This window comes from Mustelus asterias, chromosome 17 (assembly GCF_964213995.1).
Source record: "Mustelus asterias chromosome 17, sMusAst1.hap1.1, whole genome shotgun sequence".
NCBI classification, from domain to species: domain Eukaryota; kingdom Metazoa; phylum Chordata; class Chondrichthyes; order Carcharhiniformes; family Triakidae; genus Mustelus; species Mustelus asterias.
Window position 1 is genome coordinate 86,489,809 of NC_135817.1, and position 15,862 is coordinate 86,505,670.

The window sequence follows — 15,862 nt, forward strand, 5'->3', positions numbered from 1 at the left end:
AGGAGCACTGTCCACTTGGGATAACTAGCCAGGGGCCGGCTGGTGTTAGGATACTCAGCCGGGAGAGTGTTCCCCAGCTTGAGCTGCAAGCAGCCTTCCCGAGGCCGGTGACCCTGACACTGGGGATGCTCCAGGGGCCAGAGGGCGCTGGGAGGTCAGGGCTGCTGCGGAATTGACAGGGTGGGTGCTGAGAGGGTGTGTGGGGTTGCGGGAGGGTCTGGAACAAGGGGTAAAATTTAAAAATGGGGGGTGCCCCCTGTGAAGATGGAGATGAGGAGGAGTTTCCTCTCTCAGAGGGGGCCGGGGAATTCTCTGTCACAGCGAGTACAGGACTCGCCGTCATTGGATATATTCAAGGCGGAGTTAATCATAGAATCCTACAGTGCAGAAAGAGGCCATTCGGCCCATCAAGTCTGCAATCCTACCCAGGCCATAACCCCATACATTTACCCTGCTAGTCCCCCTGACGCTAAGGGGTAATTTGGCATGGCCAATGCACCTAACCCGCACATCTTTGGACTGTGGGAGGAAACCGGAGCACCCGGAGGAAACCCACGCAGATACAGGGAGAATGTGCAGAATCCACACAGTCACCCAAGCCGGGAATTGAACCCAGGTCCCTGGAGCTGTGAGGCAGCAGCGCTAACCCACTGTGCCACTGATGATTGATTGACATGGGGGTTAGGGAGGAGAGTGGAGTTGGAACCACAACTAGCTGTGACTATGGAAGGCTGGAAGGTCCAAATGGTTGACTCCTGCTTTTGGGACGGCACGGGGTGGCACAGTGGTTAGCACTGCTGCCTCACAGCGCCAGGGACCCGGGCTCGATTCCTGGCTTGGGTCACTGTCTGTGCGGAGTTTGCACATTCTCTCTTGGTGTATTGGCCGTGCTAAATTCTCCCTCAGTGTACCCAAACAGGCACCGGAGTGTGGCGACAAGGGGATTTTCACAGTAACTTCATTGCAGTGTTAATGTCCTCATTGTGACACTAATGAATAAACTTTAATTGGCGTGATGCAATGGTCTGGTTGTGACTCCAGGTTAGAGCTGGCCTTACCTTATACTCCTGCAGATCACCATTCAGAGAGTCCTCAGGGGGTGGTTGCCAAGCAACCACGATGCCAGTGCCGTTTGCCTCGTCCACGGTCACGGTGACACTTTGTGGGGGAGCGCTGGGGGCTGCTCAGACAGGGGGGTAAAGGAAAGCCAGTATGAATGATCAAAAAACAACACACAGGTTAACAGGCAAATCCCTGACTCTGGTACCCGCCATGCATTGTACAACTCAGAGCCTTCACACAAATCTAATTGTTATGTTTCATTCATTCATGGGATGAGGGCGTCGCTGGGCTGGGCCAGCATTTATTACCCAGTCCCAATTGCCCCTGAACTGAGTGTCTCGCTCGGCCGTTTCAGAGGGCAGTAAAGAGTCAACCACGTTGCTGTGGCTCTGGAGTCACATGTAGGCCCGACCGGGTAAGGACGGCAGATTTGGATGGCACAGTGGCACAGTGGTTCACACTGCTGCCTCACAGCATCAGGGACCCAGGTTCGATTCCCGGCTTGGGTTCACTCTGTGTGGAGTTTGCACATTCTCCCCCGTGTCTGCGTGGGTTTCCTCCGGGTGCTCCGGTTTCCTCCCACAGTCCAAAGATGTGCGGGTTAGGTGGATTGGCCGTGCTAAAATTGCCCTTTAATGTCCCAGGATGCGCAGGGTAGATATGTGGGGTTTCAGGGATAGGGCCTGGGTGGGATTGTTAGTGCAGATTCAATGGGCTGAATGGCCTCCTTCTGCACTGTAGGGATTGTATAGCATTGTCTTTACTGTATCTCCTTCTCTAAAGGACATTAGGAAACCAGATGGAATGGGGAGGATGTTTCCACTAGTGGGAGAGACTAGAACTCGAGGGCACAACCTCAGAGTGAAGGGACGCTCCTTTAAAACAGAGATGAGGAGGAATTTCTTCAGCCAGAGAGCGGTGAATCTGTGGAACTCTTTGCCACAGAAGGCTGTGGAGGCCGGGTCATTGAGTGTCTTTAAGACAGAGATAGATAGGTTCTTGATTAATAAGGAGATCAGGGGTTATGGGGAAAAGACAGGAGAATGGGGATGAGAAAAATATCAGCCATGATTGAATGGCGGAGCAGACTCGATGGGCCGAGTGGCCTAATTCTGCTCCTCTGTTTTACAGTCCTATGGGTTTTATGATAATCGACAATGGTTTTGAGGTTCTCATTAGACTTTTAATTCCAGATATTTTTTACTGAATTCAAATTTCACCATCTGCCGTGGGTCACCAGACCATGGCACTGCCAGTATGCCACCCCCTCCCCTTACACATCTTAAAACACTTGTTAACTTCCACACACACTATCCAGGGACTCCCTGCTCGAGAAAACAGGCTGGGCATCTGATGAGGATGGGACTGAGTAAAGTTAGTAACAGGAAGACAGGAACATTGACGAAGGAAGAGCGGTGGATGTGGTCTATATGGACTTCAGCAAGGCGTTCGATAAGGTCCCCCATGCAAGACTTCTTGAGAAAGTGAGAGGGCATGGGATCCAAGGGGCTGTTGCCTTGTGGATCCAGAACTGGCTTGCCTGCAGAAGGCAGAGAGTGGCTGTGGAGGGATCTTTCTCTGCATGGAGGTCAGTGACCAGTGGAGTGCCCCAGGGATCTGTTCTGGGACCCTTGCTGTTTGTCATTTTCATAAATGACCTGGATGAGGAAGTGGAGGGATGGGTTGGTAAGTTTGCTGATGTCAGAAGTTGCAGCGAGACATAGATAGAATGCAAGACAGGGCGGAGAAGTGGCAGATGGACTTCAACCCGGATAAGTGTGTAGTGATCCATTTTGGCAGATCCAATGGGATGAAGCAGCAGTATAATATGAAGGGTACCATTCTTAGCAGTGTAGAGGATCAGAAGGACCTTGGGGTCCGGGTCCATAGGACTCTTAAATCGGCCTCGCAGGTGGAGGATGCGGTCAAGAAGGCGTACGGCGTACTGGCCTTCATTAATCGAGGGATTGAGTTTAGGAGTCGGGAGATAATGCTGCAGCTTTATAGGACCCTGGTTAGACCCCACTTGGAGTACTGCGCGCAGTTCTGGTCACCTCATTACAGGAAAGATGTTGAAGCCATTGAAAGGGTGCAGAGGAGATTTACAAGGATGTTGCCTGGATTGGGGGGCATGCCTTATGAGGATAGGTTGAGGGAGCTTGGTCTCTTCTCCCTGGAGAGACGAAGGATGAGAGGTGACCTGATAGAGGTTTACAAGATGTTGAGAGGTCTGGATAGGGTAGACTCTCAGAGGCTATTTCCAAGGGCTGAAATGGTTGCTACAAGAGGACACAGGTTTAAGGTGCTGGGGGGTAGGTACAGAGGAGATGTCAGGGGTAAGTTTTTCACTCAGAGGGTGGTGGGTGAGTGGAATCGGCTGACGCCGGTGGTGGTGGAGGCAAACTCGTTGGGGTCTTTTAAGAGACTTCTGGATGAGTACATGGGATTTAATGGGATTGAGGGCTATAGATAGGCCTAGAGGTAGGGATATGATCAGCGCAACTTGTGGGCCGAAGGGCCTGTTTGTGCTGTGGCTTTCTATGTTCTATGTTCTAACATGGGGTGGCACAGTGGTTAGCACTGCTGCCTCACAGCGCCAGGGACCCAGGTTCAATTCCTGGCTTGGGTCACTGTCTGTGTGGAGTTTGCACGTTCTCCCCGTGTCTGCATGGGTTTCCTCCGGTTGCTCCAGTTTCCTCCCACACTCCAAAGACGTGCTGGTTAGGGTGGATTGGCCGTGCTAAATTCTCCCTCAATGTACCCGGACAGGTGCCGCAGTGTGGCGACTAGGGGATTTTCACAGTAGCTTCATTGCAGTGTTAATGTAAGCCTACTTGTGACACTAACGAATAAATAAAGTAAACTTTTAAACTTCCTTGTACAGAGTCGAGTATTATCTCCCCTGAGCTAAAGACGGTGATATTTAAACCCAGAAAGAAACTCAGTGAATAAAACAGCAGGATAAAATAGTAAAAGTGAAACACATTCACTGGTAGAAATCATAGAATCCCGACAGTGCAGAAGGAGGCCATTCGGCCCATCACAGTCCCACCCAGGCCCTACTCCTGCAACCCCACATGTTTACACTGCTGATCCCATGACACTAGGGTCAATTTAGCCTGGCCAGTCAACCTAACCCACACATTGTAACACGCCCAAGGAACAATACTTTTCACTGTATGTTAACACATGTGACAATAATAAATCAAATCTAATCTTGTGGGAGGAAACCCACGCAGACACGGGGAGAATGTGCAGACACCACGCTGACAGTGGCCCAAGGCTGGAATTGAACCCAGGTCTTTGGCGCTGTGAGGCAGCAGTGCTAACCACTGTGCCACCCGTGAATCACTGGACAAAGTCACAGAATGTAAACCTTTACCACGCTTCATGTTTACCTTCTTCCAGGGTTTTGGCATATTTCACATCACTGTCAGCACCTTGGAACTCGTTGAAGAACGGCCTGACTTTGATGTCATATCCCGTGCCTTTCCAGAGCTTTAGGACCACGGCACTACGATCCGTGGCTGACCTCACCTCGAAGACTGACCAGTCAGACTGGGGCCGAGGGTCCGGCAGTGACGGCCTGTACAGTATCCGGAATCCCTGGATGTACTGCGACTGCTGATCCACCTGGGGAGCGGAGATGGACAGAACATTCAAACCGGACAGTGAGGCAGAGAAGACCACGGGGAGGTCTCCATCCAACCTGAGACACACAGCGAGTCACAGAGAGAACCATCACTGGCAAAGCTGAGCAGGATATCAGTCTGGGAAAGAGAGATACCAGACTGGGAGAGAGATTTCAGTCTGGGAAAGAGAGATACCAGACTGGGAGAGAGATTTCAGTCTGGGAAAGAGAGATACCAGACTGGGAGAGAGATTTCAGTCTGGGAAAGAGAGATACCAGACTGGGAGAGAGATATCAGTCTGGGAAAGAGAGATGCCAGACTGGGAGAGAGATATCAGTCTGGGAAGGAGAGATACTAGACTGGGAGAGAGATATCAGTCTGGGAAGGAGAGATACCAGACTGGGAGAGGGATATCAGTCTGGGAAGGAGAGATACCAGACTGGGAGAGAGATATCAGTCTGGGAAGGAGAGATACCAGACTGGGAGAGAGATACCGGATTGGGAGAGAGGTATTTCAGACTGGGAGAGAGATATCAGACTGGGAGCGGGATATCAGTCTGGGAAAGAGAGATATGAGACTGGGGGAGAGATACTGGACTGGGAGAGAGAGATATCAGACTGGGAGAGAGAGATATCAGACTGGGAGAGAGATATCAGACTGGGAGAGGGATATCAGACTGGGAGAGGGATATCAGACTGGGAGAGAGAGATATCAGGGTGGGAGAGAGAGATATCAGACTGGGAGAGAGAAATATCAGACTGGGAGAGGGATATCAGACTGGGAGAGAGAGATATCAGTCTGGGAAAGAGATATCAGACTGGGAGAGGGATATCAGACTTGGAGAGGGATATCAGACTGGGGGAGAGATATCGGACTGGGAGAGGGATACCGGACTGAGAGAGAGAGATATCAGACTGGGAGAGAGAAATATCAGACTGGGAGAGGGATATGAGGGGCGACCTGATAGAAGTTTATAAAATTATGAGGGGTATAGATAAGGTGAACAGTTGGAAGCTTTTTTCCCAGGGCAGAAATGACAATTACAAGGGGGCACAAGTTCAAGGTAAGGGGGGGAAAGGTTCAGTGGAGATGTGCGGGGGAAGTTTTTTACTCAGAGGGTGGTGAGGGCCTGGAATGCGCTGCCAAGTGAGGTGGTCGAGGCAGATACATTAGTGACATTTAAGATTTATCTGGATAGACATGCGAACAGACGGGGGAATAGAGGGATACAGGCGGTTGGTCTAGATAGGACAACGTGATCAGCGCAGGCTTGGAGGGCAGAAGGGCCTGTTCCTGGGCTGTACTGTTCTCTGTTCTGTGTCAGACTTTGAGAGGTGGATATCAGGCAGGGAAAGCAGGATATTAGGCTTGGAGAGAGGGATATTTGGCTGGAAGATTTTGGTTTAAACACTGATCTGTATTGGAAACAATAGGTGTTGCCTCATTACTTACTGTCCATTGGATCTGGATGGAAGATGAAGAGAGGATGATGGGGTTGTGGAGATGGACAACCACATCGCCAAGTTCCCGCTGAACCTGTCTGTGGTCTACCCCTTGTCCAGTGGGTGGGACATCTGCAAGAATTGAACCGTCAGAACTTAGCTCCGAGTTTAAAGATTACAGCATTTTCTTCACTATTGTTAAATGTTATTTCCACTCATCAGCTAGCTGATAGAATCTTCAGAATATAACTGCACGCAGTGCCAGATTGAAACTCTACCAGGATCGGTACAGCACAGGGTTAGATACAGAGTAAAGCTCCCTCTACACTGTCCCCATCAAACACTCCCAGGACAGGTACAGCACGGGGTTAGATACAGAGTAAAGCTCCCTCTACACTGTCCCCATCAAACACTCCCAGGACAGGTACAGCACGGGGTTAGATACAGAGTAAAGCTCCCTCTACACTGTCCCCATCAAACACTCCCAGGACAGGTACAGCACGGGGTTAGATACAGAGTAAAGCTCCCTCTACACTGTCCCCATCAAACACTCCCAGGACAGGTACAGCATGGGGTTAGATACAGAGTAAAGCTCCCTCTACACTGTCCCCATCAAACACTCCCAGGACAGTTACAGTACGGGGTTAGATTCAGAGTAAAGCTCCCTCTACACTATCCACATCAAACACTCCCAGGACAGGTACAGCACGGGGTTAGATTCAGAGTAAAGCTCCCTTTACACTGTCCCCATCAAACACTCCCAGGACAGGTACAGCATGGGGTTAGATACAGAGTAAAGCTCCCTCTACACCGTCCCCCATCAAACACTCCCAGGACAGGTACAGCATGGGGTTAGATACAGAGTAAAGCTCCCTCTACACCGTCCCCCATCAAACACTCCCAGGACAGGTACAGCACGGGGTTAGGTAAAGAGTAAAGCTCCCTCTACACTGTCCCCATCAAACACTCCCAGGACAGTTACAGTACGGGGTTAGATTCAGAGTAAAGCTCCCTCTACACTATCCACATCAAACACTCCCAGGACAGGTACAGCACGGGGTTAGATTCAGAGTAAAGCTCCCTTTACACTGTCCCCATCAAACACTCCCAGGACAGGTACAGCATGGGGTTAGATACAGAGTAAAGCTCCCTCTACACCGTCCCCCATCAAACACTCCCAGGACAGGTACAGCATGGGGTTAGATACAGAGTAAAGCTCCCTCTACACCGTCCCCATCAAACACTCCCAGGACAGGTACAGCATGGGGTTAGATACAGAGTAAAGCTCCCTCTACACTGTCCCCATCAAACACTCCCAGGACAGGTACAGCATGGGGTTAGATACAGAGTAAAGCTCCCTCTACACCGTCCCCCATCAAACACTCCCAGGACAGGCACAGCACGGGGTTAGATACAGAGTAAAGCTCCCTCTCCCCTGTGTCTATCACATTGGGTTCCTCCCTGGGATGTGACTGTGTAATCAGTAACATCAGCTGGAATTTTAATGTGATGAGCTGACGATTCTGGTCCAGATGGCTCTTTGTCCAAGGGTCATGTGGACTCGAAACATCAGCTCTTTTCTCTCCTTACAGATGCTGCCAGACCTGCTGAGATTTTCCAGCACTTTCTCTTTTGGTTTCAGATTCCAGCATCCGCAGTAATGTGCTTTTATCCAATGTGTTCACACTCCCTTTACACACATTAATCTCCTCCTTTCGAAATCCCAAAGAGCCCCAACTCCCCCCAAAGGGTATCTGACCTCACAGATGTCCCGAGCCCATATCCAAGGGGGTCCCTGACTGAAAGCTTACCCTGGTCACCAAAACGGATGCACAAAGTTCAGAGCCGCTCCTCCCAGGTTCAATGTGTGTATGTCTGGTTTCACACATCCCTCACACCAGAGCCACACACGGGTGAGGCCGCTGCCTCTGCGAAATATGCATGCGTTAACCCTGACATGAGCCCATTCTCGTCCTCCCCCCCACCCACCCCAAATGCCATGCGCCAAGTTTGGGAGGGGGACGATGTGATTCCGTCCCGTTCTGCCCATTTTGCTCTGATGGAGGGGCTGTCTGTGGTGGGGAAAATCCAGTTCCAGGTTTTATCACTGGCTGGGCCTTACCTTGGGTTTTTACTGGGTCTGATATTGGACTCGGGTCGCTCAGACCGTACGCATTGACCGCTCGGATGAGGAAGAGGTACACAGCGTTGGATCTCAGGTTTTTGATGGCGTACGTTTCCGTTTTCACCCGGTCCGCCACGGTTTTCCAGCTGCTGCCAGCTGCATGGCTGTAAATAATTCACAACAATTGACAGCAGCAACAACACACGGGTGTGAGTCAAAACTCAACATTCAGAATTACCCTGCTCCTGTCCCCACTGGAAAATACCTTGGGTTTCCCCTTCCTCATCAAATGAGGATTATTATAGAATCCATAAAACTCACAGGCTCTATCCATGCTTTACTTAGACAGTCTCAGCCTCGTGTGTGTGTGTGAGTGAGAGTGTGTGTGTGTGAGAGTGTGTGTGAGTGTGTGTGCGAGTCTGTGTGTGTGTGAGTGTGTGTGCGAGTCTGTGTGTGTGTGTGTGTGTGTGTGTGTGTGTGCGTGTGTGTGTTGATTGCGTCTGTGTGTGTGTGTGTGTATATGTGCAGGTATGTGTGCACATGTGTGTATGTATATATGTCTGTGTGTGTACATGTGTATATGTACGTGTGTGTTGCCTGTCTTTGCGCATGCATGACTGTATGCATGTATATCTGTGTGTGTGTTTGTGTGCATGTGTGTGTCTGTGTACATATATGTGTGCGCATGTGTGCATGTATGTATGTCTGTGTGTGTACATGTGTATCTGTATGTATATATGCCTGGGTGCAGTGGCTGGTGGGTGTTGGGGTGTTAGTGTGTGAGGGGATTTGTTTGTGTGAGAGGGATTGCCAACCCTGGCTCTAATCAGGAAGGTTTTGTCATTAATACCTGCAACGACCCTACCCCAACTCTCCTGCCATTGCTTACCTGATCGGTCAACTGGGCAATAATGGTGGCTTTAATACCCACAATCCTTTGTGCTGCAGGGAACACTCTATTTACAATATGGTCACATGGGAGCGAGAACTGATTGAGGACACATTGAATTCTGGGGCTTTGTGGACTCACTCCAGGAGGGAAGACAATGTCCCTGATAATTGTTATTCTCTCCGCGTGTTGCCGATAAGAGAGTCCGTGAGGGCAACCTTTAATTCCAGAAGACTCCAGGAAAATCCGGAAAGGTTATCGGCTCACCCCCCCGCCCCCCACCCCCAGCAGTGAACTCTGTCTGATATCCGATCCCCGTGACCCCATCCACAAATTCAGCCATGACGAGTGGGGGGGGTGGGGCATTGTGCTGGAGTGGGGGAGGGAGGGAGTTGTGAAGTGGGTCTGACTGTTGTTTGTGGAGCTGGTGATCAGGGGCAAGCAGCAACTTCAGCAGAGGCAGAAAGAGGGTAAAAGGTGTTGAGTGAGGAGTGACTGACCTGAAAGCTTCAATGATGTAGGACGTGGGGGTGGCTCCAATGTTCATGTTTGGTTTCCACGCCAAGGTGACAGCGTTTTTGCTGACGTTGGTGACTTCCGGCTTGGTCGGCACTCCGGGAATGAGGTTGGGATCCGGCACGCGAGGAGGCAAAACCGGAGTCCCAAATTCTGGAATCCCGACACCCACAGGGAGCCAAGGCAAGAGAGACATGAGATCAAATAAATCAAGAACAAGGGTAACTTGAACATTCTGGGGAAGTATACGCAGTCACGCAAGGTTCGCGGGAACATGAGTAAACACGACACTAAGTTAGATCAGGAGAGATTTGGATTGGGGACCTCCCTCTCTTCTCTACCTTCTCCAATCTGTAACAAGTCTCACAACACCAGGTTAAAGTCCAACACGTTTATTTGGAATCACGAACTTTTGGAGCGGCACTCCTTCATCAGGTGAGTTACCAACTTCTCAGAAGACGAAGGAAATTTGGCATGTAAGCTATGATTCTCAACAACTTTTACAGATGCACCATAGAAAGCATTCTTTCTGGTTGTATCACAGCTTGGTATGGCTCCTGCTCTGCCCAAGACCAAAAGAAACTACAAAGGGTCATGAATGTAGCCCAATCCATCACTCAAACCAGCCTCCCACCCATCGACTCTGTCTACACTTCCTGCTGCCTCGGCAAAGCAGCCAGCATAATTAAGGACCCCACGCAGCCCGGACATTCTCTCTTCCATCTTCTTCTGTCGGGAAAAAGATACAAAAGTCTGAGGTCACGTACCAACCGACTCAAGAACAGCTTCTTCCCTGCTGCCGTCAGACTTTTGAATGGACCTACCTTGCATTAAGTTGATCTTTCTCTGCACCCTAGCTCTGCCTGTAACACTACATTCTGCACTCTCTCCTTTCCTTCTCTATGAACGGTATGCTTTGTCTGTATAGCACGCAAGAAACAATACTTCTCACTGTATGTTAATACACATGACTATAATAAATCAAATCAAATCAAATCAACTCAACTCAATAGCCTAATCCTGCTTTCTCCCCATAACCTTTGATCCCGTTCGCCCCAAGGGTTGATAGAATACAAAGAGCCTCTTACCTTGAACATCAATGCGTGCACTCCAGGAAGCTTCACCACTTGGTGTTGAGGCTATACACGTATAGACACCAGAGTCACCCAGCTAGTGGACACAGAGAGAGAGGGAGAGAGAGACAGGAACACAAGAATAAACTGCTTTGTAGAGTCAGTGATGGGAGATGAACATTCTGAAACCTCTGAGCAGCTCCAGGGCCGCGTCAGATGGAAAAGAGAAAGATTGCTCTTGCATTGTGAAGGATCTCGGCGAGGTAGACAAGAGGTCTCTCTTTCCACTGACACTGAGCGTCAGTAGCCAGAGGAGATGCGCGCCCGAAATTTGGCAAAAGAAGCAGCAAGGGAGATAAAGTGAGCTTTTTCATTTGTTGCTGTGAGTTTCTGTGACCTGGAGCCGATGCCTGGAAGGGATGCTGGAAGCAGATTCAGAACTAATTTCCAAAATGGATCGGGATAAATACTCTAAATTCGAGCTTTTGCAAGGCTGTTAGGAAAGAGCGAGGGAGCGGAACTAATTGAGATATTTCGGGAAAGGAGTCAGTACAAGAGTGATGGGCTGACTGGCCTCCGATCTTTATCACTGTAATCACTTTATAACTAGTCATACCCATGTTAGTGCAGATACATCTCACTGGCAGACACAGTTGGTGTGAGAGCTTTGGATAGCCAAGTACAACGAATATAAGTAAAGGATAAGGAGGATAGCATTTTTATCACACCTTTCCTGAACGCCCCAGGCTGGTCTAAATGCTTTAATTTGTTGGCTAATGAATTATTTTTGAAACGTAGGAAACACGGCCAATATTTGCAGAACGAGGTCGCGCCAACACGAATTAAACTTTATTTATTAGTGTCACAAGTAGGCTTACATTAACACTGCAATGAAGTTACTGTGAAAATCCCCTAATCGCAACACTCCGGCACCTGTTCAGGTCAATGCACCTAACCAGCACGTCTTTTGGACTGTGGGAGGAAACCGGAGCACCCGGAGGAAACCCACGCAGACACGAGAAGAACGTGCAGGATCAATGCGTGGCATGGTAGCACAGTGGTTAGCATTGCTGCTTCACAGCTCCAGGGACCTGGGTTCGAATCCCGGCTCGGGTCACTGACTGTGTGGAGTTTGCACATTCTCCCCGTGTCTGCGTGGGTTTCCTCCGGTTGCTCCAGTTTCCTCCCACAGTCCAAAGATGTGCGGGTTAGGTTGATTGGCCATTCTAAGTTGCCCCTTAGTGTCCCGGGATGCATAGGTTAGAGGGGTTAGTGGGTAAATATGTCAGGATATGTGGAAAAAGCCTGGGTGGGATTGTGGTTGGTGCGGACTCGATGGGCCGAATGGCCTCTTTCTGCGCTGTAGAATTCTATGATCCACACAGACAGTCACCCAAACCGGGAATCGAACCCGGGTCCCTGGTGCTGTGAGGCAGCAATGCCACCGTGCCGCCCAATTTTTGAGAATGTCCAGATAATCTGCTTCAGCGATGCTGGTTGAGAGGGAACGGGGGCAAACACTGCCTTCTCTTTGAAATAGTGATGAAATCTTTAATGTCTACCTGGGAGGGCCTCAATTTAATGACTCTGCTGTAAGATGGTGCCTTTGATAGTAAGTGTCGATTTGAACTGTCCTCTCTCTGTCAACCCTTAACACGATGAAGGAGCTGATCCATAATTTAATTAAAACTGCCACGGTTACTGTCCACACAGGCATCTGGAAAAGCGTGCTGGCTACAAGTAATGGGAGGGCGTTCCTCAAAACAATATTGAGCAGAAGAGGGAAGCGAATGGTGAGACTGAGAGGGGCAAGTGCCACCACCCCCCTCCCCCCCCCCCTTCCCCCCACTCCCTACCTTGGCATAACGGATCTGCAAGTTTCCTGACTCCTGCTGCTTGATCCGTGAGTCGTGGGTGGACACCAAGATGCCCTCCTTTCTCCAGAGGATGGTGGGTGGGGGGGTTCCACTGGCCTGACACCCAAGGACCACAGTGCTGTCCACGGCGACCGTCTGATTGATGGGGCCCTGGCGAATGACAGGAGGGGGCCTGTCCGAAATTACTGCAACAGAAAGATGCCATTAAAGTTAGAACGAGTGGAAGCAATTTATTTTTAATTTTCACAGAGAGCGACGGCAAGAATCTGTCGTACGGGCAGGCCTGTAATTACACGGCCAATTTTAACTGGTGCATCCTCGTAGGAGAAAACGTAAACAGATGGTGTAGGATCTCCTCACACTCTGAGCCAATATTTTTCAGCCCCATAGCTACACTTCACCTGGAAGCAATCAAGACAAGCACGCCAGAATCAGGGGCCTTCAGGCACAGTGAGGCCTACCAGTGAGGCCTGGAAGGAGCTTTCAGGCCTATACTCAAATCGCAAGCCAGTGCGCAGTGAACCCCCAGCAAAAGATCCGAACCCGACAATGGCAACTAAAATCCAATATCCAGAATGCCTTTCAGGGCCATGAAGAACATCAGAACATAAGAACTAGGAGCAGGAGTAGGCCATCCGGCCCCTCAAGCCCGCTCTGCCATTCAATAGGATCATGGCTGATCTTTTCATGGACTTAGCTCCACTGACCCGCCCACTCATCATAGCCCTTAATTCCTTTACTGTTCAAAAATGTATCTATCCTTGCCTTAAAAACATTCAATGAGGTAGCCTCAATTGGGCAGGGAATTCCACAGATTCACAACCCTTTGTGTGAAGAAGTTCCTTCTCAACTCAGTCCTAAATCTGCTTCCCCTTATTTTGAGGCCATGCCCCCTAGTTCTAGTTTCACCTGCCAATGGAAACAACTTCCCTGCTTCTATCTTATCTATTCCCTTCATAATTTTATATGTTTTTATAAGATCTCCCCTCATTCTTCTGAATTCCAATGAGGATAGTCCCAGTCGACTCAGTCTCTCCTCATAAGCCAGAGAGCCGATGCTTTCCTACCCTTTCCCTTCCTTGTTCTACATTTCTTTCCACCTTTATTTTAAGTTTGTTCCTCGGCACAGTGGTTAGCACTGCTGCCTCATGGCGCCAGGGACCCGGGTTCAATTCCGACTGTCGGTGTGGAGTTTGCACGTTCTCCCGATAGCAGAGCTTAAATGAGTTAAATTATGAGGACAGGTTACATAGAATAATCTTACATTTCCTCTGGTATAAAATATGTTTAAAGCTATTAAACAATCTGATAGGGCAAATAGAGATAAACCATTTCCTCTGATCAGAGTCAAGGGGACAGAGCTAAGGAAGGTAGATGCAATGTCTGCGTGGGTTTCCTCCGGGTGCTCCGGTTTCCTCCCGCAGTTCAAAGATGTGCGGGTTAGGTGGACTGGGCATGCTAAAATTGCCCCTTAGTGTCAGGGGAATTAGCTAGGGTAAATACGTGGGGTTACGGGGATAGGACCTGAGTGGAATTATTGTCGGTGCAGACTCAATGGGCTGAATGGCCTCCCTCTGCACTGTCGGGATTCTATGATTTCCTGACCGCAAGGCCAGGTGATAACCTGCCCAATGCTGGAGACAGCCACATCTGCAGGGAGCTCGTCAGAATCACCTCTTATTCTGAGTTCCTTTGTCTCAGCTTTGTTGGCTTTGCTGGAATTGGTTCACCAACAGGAGAAGCTTTGGGGAGGAGAGAGGGGTTTTGCCAGCCTGAGGTCAACAACAATCTTTCACCCACTCGCACCCCAAACACTTGAAGAAACAATCACTGTCAAGAGTGTCATAAGCACCAACTGGCCAGTAGAGGAGTCAGTGTGGTACCCAGGCTGAGGGTGCGCTAATGTCAATGTGCCCTCTCTTCCTAACAAAGAAGGGAAGTTTTGGATCAGTCTCGCAAAGAGCTTGCAGACACACAATGGGCCGAATGGCTTCTGTCATTGCTCTGAAATTCTGTGACGTTCTGGGCATCACAGGAAGGACAGATTGTGTTTGGAGGGAGTGAAGCAACAGGACAATAGCAGAGTTTAAATGGGTTAAGTTATGAGGAGAGGTTACATAGATTAATCTGATATTTCCACCGGTACAAAGTATGTTTAAAACTATTAAGGGATTTCGGTCCATGGGACATTGGCACAGCTCCCAGGGAAGAGTGAGCTGTTCTGTTAGGATGGGCTACATTTGAACGGGTCTTGGCCAATTATATTGGTCAGGGTTTTAAACTAACAGAGTGTGGGGAGGGCTCATGTGAATCGAGATGGAGAAGTCCAAAGAGAAGGGTTTGATTTGATTTATTACTGTCACATGTATAAACATACAGTAAAAAGTATTGTTTCTTGCACGCTATACAGACAAAGCATACTGTTCATAGAGAAGGAAATGAGAGAGTACAGAATGTAGTGTTGCAGTCATAGCTAAGGTGTAGAGAAAGATCAACTTAATGTGAGGTAGGTCCATTCAAAAGTCTGACAGCAGCAGGGAAGAAGCTGTTTTTGAGTCGGTTGATACGTGACCTCAGACTTTTGTATCTTTTTCCCGATGGAAGAAGGTGGAAGAGAGAATGTCCGGGGTGCGTGGGGTCCTAGATTATGCTGGCTGCTTTGCCGAGGCAGCGGGAAGTGTAGACAGAGTCAATGGATGGGAGGCTGGTTTGTGTGATGGACTGGGCTACATTCACGACCCTTTGTAGGGCTATCCTGTCCCGAAGCAGCAGGACAGTATAGCAATGCAGGTGAAGACAGAGTGGGACAGGAAAGAGACAGAGAGTTTAACAAAAATATACACCAGTGAATAAGGACATCGCAGAGAACAGAAGTAAAAACAATTAAACTAAAAGTCCTTTAGCTGAGTGCATGAAGTAAGATAAAAACATAGAAACATGGAAGCTAGAAGCAGGAGGCCATTCGGCCCTTTGTGCCTGCTCCACCATTCATTTCGATCATGGCTGATCATCAAATTCAATATCCTGATCCCCCCTTCCCTGCATATCTCTTGATCCCTTTAGTCCCAAGAGCTCTCTCTAATTTTTTCTTGAAATCAGACAACATTTTGTCCTCAACTACTTTCTGTGAGAGTAAATTCCACACATTCACCACCCCCTGGATGAAGAAATTTCTCCCCACCTCAGTTCTAAAGGTTTACCCCTTATCCTCAAACTATGACTCCTAGTTCTGGACCCCCCCCACC

General features: G+C 49.3%; 1 protein-coding gene across 1 annotated transcript in view; it reads right to left on the bottom strand.

The window, feature by feature from the left end:
* The window catches only part of robo1 (roundabout, axon guidance receptor, homolog 1 (Drosophila)), a 360,349-nt gene that overhangs the window by 53,254 nt on the left and 291,233 nt on the right, over nucleotides 1–15,862 (bottom strand). The window contains exons 10-16 of the mRNA XM_078233066.1: nucleotides 12,597–12,802; nucleotides 10,756–10,837; nucleotides 9,652–9,820; nucleotides 8,260–8,426; nucleotides 6,148–6,269; nucleotides 4,461–4,695; nucleotides 1,059–1,180 (exon numbers count right to left, since the gene is read on the bottom strand). Coding sequence (XP_078089192.1) covers nucleotides 1,059–1,180; nucleotides 4,461–4,695; nucleotides 6,148–6,269; nucleotides 8,260–8,426; nucleotides 9,652–9,820; nucleotides 10,756–10,837; nucleotides 12,597–12,802 — 1,103 coding nt within the window. The remainder of the gene's footprint in view (nucleotides 1–1,058; nucleotides 1,181–4,460; nucleotides 4,696–6,147; nucleotides 6,270–8,259; nucleotides 8,427–9,651; nucleotides 9,821–10,755; nucleotides 10,838–12,596; nucleotides 12,803–15,862) is intronic.